At 41.9% G+C, this 6261-nt stretch overlaps 1 protein-coding gene across 1 annotated transcript; it reads right to left on the minus strand.

Moving 5' to 3' along the window:
• Positions 1 to 2049: 2049 nt before the first annotated feature.
• Positions 2050 to 5862, minus strand: LOC121413577 (frizzled-9-like). The gene has a single exon (XM_041606444.1). It carries the CDS (start codon positions 5027 to 5029, stop codon positions 3200 to 3202), a length of 1830 nt encoding a protein of 609 aa, XP_041462378.1. The 5' UTR covers positions 5030 to 5862; the 3' UTR covers positions 2050 to 3199.
• Between the last annotated feature and the right edge of the window lie 399 nt (positions 5863 to 6261).

Genomic DNA, 6261 nt, shown 5'->3' on the forward strand with positions numbered 1-6261 from the left:
AAATCAGGAGGGGTGGGGGCTCATCGATGCTAGACAAAGTGCTAATTTAGCACTTGAACATCTTAAAGTGCTTGTATAGTTACTGCACTACGAGTGCTGACTTTCTAGTTCAAATTTAAACTAGAAAATCAGCACTCGTCGTGCAGTCACTATACAAGCACTGTAAGTGCTAAATTAGCACTTCATTTTTTGACAGTGTTGAAGAATGTGAGGGAGGGTGGGTGATGGGGGGGGGGGGTTCTGTGTTGTTAGACGGTTTAATGAAATTAATGGTTGCTCACTGGTATATGATATTCACAGTAACCTTCAAACGAGTTGGGGCGGGGGTAGTTATTTAGACAAATCCCGTCATTGAGTTGGTTTACATGAAAAGCATTCTCATGTTGATCTCACAACAATGCGTTAACCTTCAAAGTCTAACACACCTTGCGATGCCCTTGAAATAATTATTCAGACTCCAATTAGCAAGGGGGTTTCACCGTATTCCATGAGCACTTCTCTGCGAACAATAACAACAATCAAAACATTGTTTTGTAATATTCCTATATCGGATTGAAAATTTTATTATGTTCCTTCAAAGTTCAAATATTAATAAAGGACACACAATGCTATGATTATCATTATTAGGCCTATATAGCATACCTTGGGCTTGAGAACAAAAAAATATGTAATCGATCAAAATTATGTTTTATAATTGATTTGGGGGTAAAGGCTGCCTAAAATAATAATGGATCCATCATTTGAGGTCATTATAAAAGCGATTCGTAAAAGGTTGTGGGATAAATCTGATTAGATGCGATGTATACAGACATTACAATCCTTAGACACTCCTGACTAATTTGCATTGGTTATGAACAATTATAAGATACAAATTTAATAAATCAAAATCGATATGGTCATTGAATCATATCCACCTCTGTATCAAACACAATATATTTTGTTCGCGTACGTCACTCTTCTGAATATAAAAATTATGGTATTGGGGATGTTGACTCAGTCAATAGAAAATAAAAATCAATTTCAACGATGAGATTTGAATCACGACTGTATTATATATATCTTTGGTAAGCAGGTCGTCGACTTCGGCAAAGATCATAATCTAGCTTCGTCTCTATAGCAAAGGACAAACCATTTATACATTTTGGATTTTTGCACACGATTGTTGAATTTATGATGGTGGTATACATAGCACTTTAGAATGCAATATATATTACCATATTAATTTGAAGGTATGAATGGAGCCAAAAAAGCTGTTTCAAATGAAATAATCCAAATACACTTTTCTAGGGAATACTGCATTTACACGTGTTGTGCTCAGGATATATAAATTGGGGGAGAAATAACTTTATTAAATAAAGGTTATTTCTGCCCTTCCTTATAGAAAAAGCGGCATAACTAACTAATAAACAACGAAACATTCATGGTTAACATAGGCTACCATGCTAACATTACTGTCATGAAATGCCATAAATACTTGCTAAATTCATTTCTTAATCATTTCAATATCATATCGTGTTTTTATAAGAGCTGCCAACAAACGAATAACGGGCAATTTATTATTCGTTATCGGTTCTTTGTACTTGCTACAAACATGTTAAATACAAAGGCTGCCGCCCCATGAGTGTATACAAATTGCTAATGGACAAACTAGCAATTATTCATTGATTTTTTTCTCTCATCGGCGGACGCCTTTGTCGTTTTATGATGCGGTAGGGGGCTCTCGATAACGAAATTGACCGAACGAACTGATCAATGATTAATAACCAGATATTCGGATTGATCCGGTAGGTGAACTATGTTTGTGTAATGTACCTTGCCTCTCCTGCCAGTGAATATAATGAAATATCGCAGTCGAGGTGTGAGATATTTAGTAATATTGCATGATACCCCCAGCACTGTTTTTGTTTATTACACGGCAGCAGGGAAGAGAGAACCTTTTCAGAAATTAAAAGGGTCAAAGCTAATATCGAATAATATTCAATCAGTGATGCTGACTTGCATCCATCCTAACGAGTTGAATCGATTCTTAAAGAACATTTTCTTCTCGTCTACTTGGGCGGAAACTTCCTCCAAAGCATGAATGACAAAAAGTGAGGAAAATTAAAGAAGTGGGGGTAAAGGGAAAATTATGGAATTGAAATAAATAAACAAGGACCCCAAGGGGCGCACGCCAATGACGCCATTGTTGCCGAAACTCTGTGAAAGAGCCAATGTTGATAAAAATCGCAGCGGGATAAGAATCGTGGAGTGTCTCTGCTAACGCGTACAGGTGGCCCGAGTGTGAAATCCGGTTATACCAATGTCATTGTCAAGTGGTGGTGGTATTGGGGGTTGGAGGGATCAGGCTAGGCGTGAACGGGGGTCGCTGGGGTATGAAATCAATTCGACCAGCTTTCTCAATCGATTCTATTGAAAGCCTTGAATTAAGTTGATCATTCTGATTGGATGTGGCGGATTAGGGGGATGATAAAACAGAATAATTCCAATGCCTCAGTCAGAGACCATCACCTCAAATTAAAGGGAAAAGTGGGGGCAAATTTGAAAAAGGCATTGCTAATTTGGGGATGTTTTGATATGATAAACATAATATTTCGTATGAATTTAATACTGCGCACTATTCATTCCCCAATGTCCATTACATTAGCTCAACAGAATATCAAACCAGTAATTCCCAGAAAATGGAAGATATAAACATCACGAAATAAAAAGTGTATATTTGGGAGATTGACAAACGTACATTGATAATGGAAGGGGAATTGAGCTAGGAACCAATGCCATTTCATAACAATTTTCTCTAGCAACATCAACAAAATTGTATAGTAAGATAATTACTATCTCAAGAACGCTATAGTGGACGCCACGCCAATGACAAACTCATTTCATTGCAAATGATACATATTCGAAACTTATTTATACAATGTAACAAAACTGTCCCACTTTGCATGCAAATCGGTACAAAACACATCCTACAATACAGACTCGATGTAATTACATTACAAGAAGCTATAAAAACGAGATGTCTTGTTTAGATTTACAGGGTGAACCAAAGAGAGGGTCGACGTCGGGAATAATAACATGTGACCGTTGTCGAAAGAAAAAACTCTCGATGGTTTAATAGCCGTTTGTGAACACAATATACATTTAATCTCTCTTTAAAAATGAAGGAAAAACTCTTTGGAGTACATATCCCTTTCAAGCGTCATACAATGGCACTGCTTGCGTTCACAGAACTGTAAACGATCCCAGTGCTTCTGTTGTTGCCATTTATTGTTGGATACTTCCCCCGGGGCGTCGGGGCCCTGTTCCCTTTGTTCGGCGTTCCCCCATTTGGATACTGCTGCTGCTGTTGCTGCTTTAACTGCTGCTGTTGAAATGATGATTTCTGTGCTGGTTTAAAAAGGGCACATCCGCCGAGCCATTTCTGCCACGATTGCACGGTTTTTGAACTCCAAATCCACATACCACTCGTGATGCCCACCACAAGTAACATGAAGAGTTTCACTGATAAAACGGGGACGGATGGGATGGAATAATTCATGGGGGCACAACCCCCTCCTTGTTCTGGTGGAAGGGGCTGGCAAGGGGCGTGTTCTGCTACAATCCTCCAGTAATCCATGTTCGATCTCTGATAGAAATAACAAGCAATCACTGCAGTAGCAGGCACTGTGTAGAGTACTGAAAAGATCCCAATACGAACCATTAACCTCTCTAGCTTGTCAATATTGGTGCCGCCATTTTTCATGACTTTGCGAATCCTAAATAGGTAGAAAAATCCAGCAAGAATGAAAAGGGTCCCGATTGCGAAATAAATAAAAAGCGGGACGAGAACGTAGTATGTAAGAACATCGGGGTCGTGGTTTCCAATGTAACACATTCCAGTCAGCTCGTCGGCGTCGAGGCGACGTTTGAAGAGGGCGATGACGGCCTTTAAAGCTGGCAATGCCCAAGCAACAACGTGGTAGTAGCTACTGTATGCTGCTATGGCTTCATAACCCCATTTCATCCCAGCTGCCAAGAACCACGTCAACGTCAGAATCACCCACCAAATCGACGAGGCCATGAAGAAGTAGTACTGGAACAGGAACACGATGGTACATCCAGTGCTGTCAAGACCCTCTTGGATCAAGTATGGAACGCCGCTTGACGTCTTCTCACAAGCAACGGCCTGTGGGCCAACAATAAGTCGAACAATGTATGTGATGGAATAGATGTTGTAGCACATAGATAAGAAGATGATAGGTCTTTCTGGGTACTTAAAACGACCACGATCTATCAGAAAAGTGAGGACGGTGATGGAGGTGCAGACGAAACAGAGGATTGCCCAGACACCCATCCACATCTCTGTAAATTCCTTGTCGGATCGTTGGAAATAGACGTCGACGTCGCACCTCGGCGCACAGGAGTTCGTTTGCGACACGAAGACAAATTTCTTAGGATTGATGCAAGTCGGCGGTGCCAATGACGTCTCATTCGATCCCCTCTCACCATCTTCAGGCGGACCAGATTGGTTGTTATCATCAGGCCCCCCTCCGTTGTTGTAGATGGGATCGTAGGTCGGAATGACTTCTCCGACATCAGCGGTGTCGGGGGCAACCATGCACAGGTCTTTCCCTCGAGGAAGCTTGTCGCAGTTCATACTCTCGGGCCAGCCGAAACTAAAACGGGCCATCACTGGCTCGCATTTCCTTCTCACATCTTCACACATACTCTGGCAAGATGGGATCCGGACATCGATGTGCTCAGAGCACATAGGGGCGTACATCGAGCAGAGAAAGAGACGAAGATGCTCGGCGCAACCGACGACGACCAGGGGACGGAACTCGTGGATGCTCGGCGCTGCTTCACTCTGCGTTACATGTCCAAATAGGTTGGGCATCTTGGTCATGTTATACCCAATGCCTTGGCAGAAATCAATGGTTATCCTCTCACAATGTCCCTGTTTCTTCGCGTGATGCACTCCGAGTCCATAGCTGCCACTACACCAGCCCCACAACACAAAAATGGAAAGGATGATGTTCCACGTTGCCATGACAACCGATTAATTTCCACATCAGAACATCAAATATCTTCCCTCAGACATCCAAACTATTCTCCAAGTAACATGAGATGACATTTAAGTGTTAATAATCAATCCCAGTTCATTCACCGCAATGATAAGTTACTTGGAGCTCATTTCACAACCCTTGGTATAGACTATGATGAAACTCCAGTCTCATGTCTGCTTTACGTTTCCTCAAATTGGGGTTTCACCTTCGATGTTTTCTACACGCCACTCGGCGTATCACTTTACAGTTGATCCCGCTCCTATTTCACACGTGTTCCTTGTTACAAGGTCTCGACGCTCACAAATCCTGGCAGGCATCAGTTGGAATCCTCCCTCCTCCTTCTTTTCCTCCCACTGCACGCAATATTTAGTGGAGTCTGATACTGGGCAGAGTTTGAGAGGTAGAAGGGAAAAACTTGAAAATTTGTTTTAGCGCCGTTTGCTGATCACACGTCTGTCTGGTTTGCTTGTTGCGCACACACTGATCGAATGGAGCGAGATGAATGAAGACCGTCAGCTTTTTTTTTATCCAGCGTAATCCGCTCAAGCATACAACAAACTCATTCAAATGAGAACATCAAGAGCCACCGACTTCAATGAAAATGTAAACGATACGGATAAACCGTTAACCATGAGCTTTTTACACAAGTTTAGCTCTTGTTCAATCTACAGATGCTCTCTCGAGTGATCTCATCTCGATAAACGTTGCGAATGTAGTTCAATATCACTCCTGTCGGTAAATGATACAAGTCGATAATAGTTGATATACTCCTCAAAAGTGCGTTGCCTCTTGAGAGGGGAAGGTAGATAAGAAAATAATATCGGACAGTGGATTCACAATCGAGCATTCCCGTGAATAGTTTTCTACCATCCAACTGCGTCGCGTAGAACTCCAATTCAGACTGGAAACAGGCAGGGAAGATGCATTATAACGGTGAATATCATATACCAGCTCTGTTAGTAATAAATAAGAAGGTTACAAACATAAGAGCCTCGGTGGGGTTGGCGAGCTTGCAGGGAAACAGTGTAGCCAATAAACGGCCGACCAATGACAGAGCTCTTCGCCCTCTTCTCCCGGGTAGAATATTAACTCGCTCCGCACAGCTGGGGTCGTGAATCAACGTGCATTACGGGAGAGGTCACCGGCGGTAATAAAAAAAAATGTATGGAGCGGGCGAGCTCTGGAGATCTGTGGAAGTTATTACAGTATTCACAAG

The sequence above is a fragment of the Lytechinus variegatus genome, chromosome 4 (genome assembly GCF_018143015.1).
Source record: "Lytechinus variegatus isolate NC3 chromosome 4, Lvar_3.0, whole genome shotgun sequence".
Lineage (NCBI taxonomy): Eukaryota > Metazoa > Echinodermata > Echinoidea > Temnopleuroida > Toxopneustidae > Lytechinus > Lytechinus variegatus.

Excerpts from the sequence above, each read along its gene's own strand:
- LOC121413577 (XM_041606444.1), bottom strand. The coding sequence starts at position 5,029 with ATGGCAACGTGGAACATCATCCTTTCCATTTTTGTGTTGTGGGGCTGG.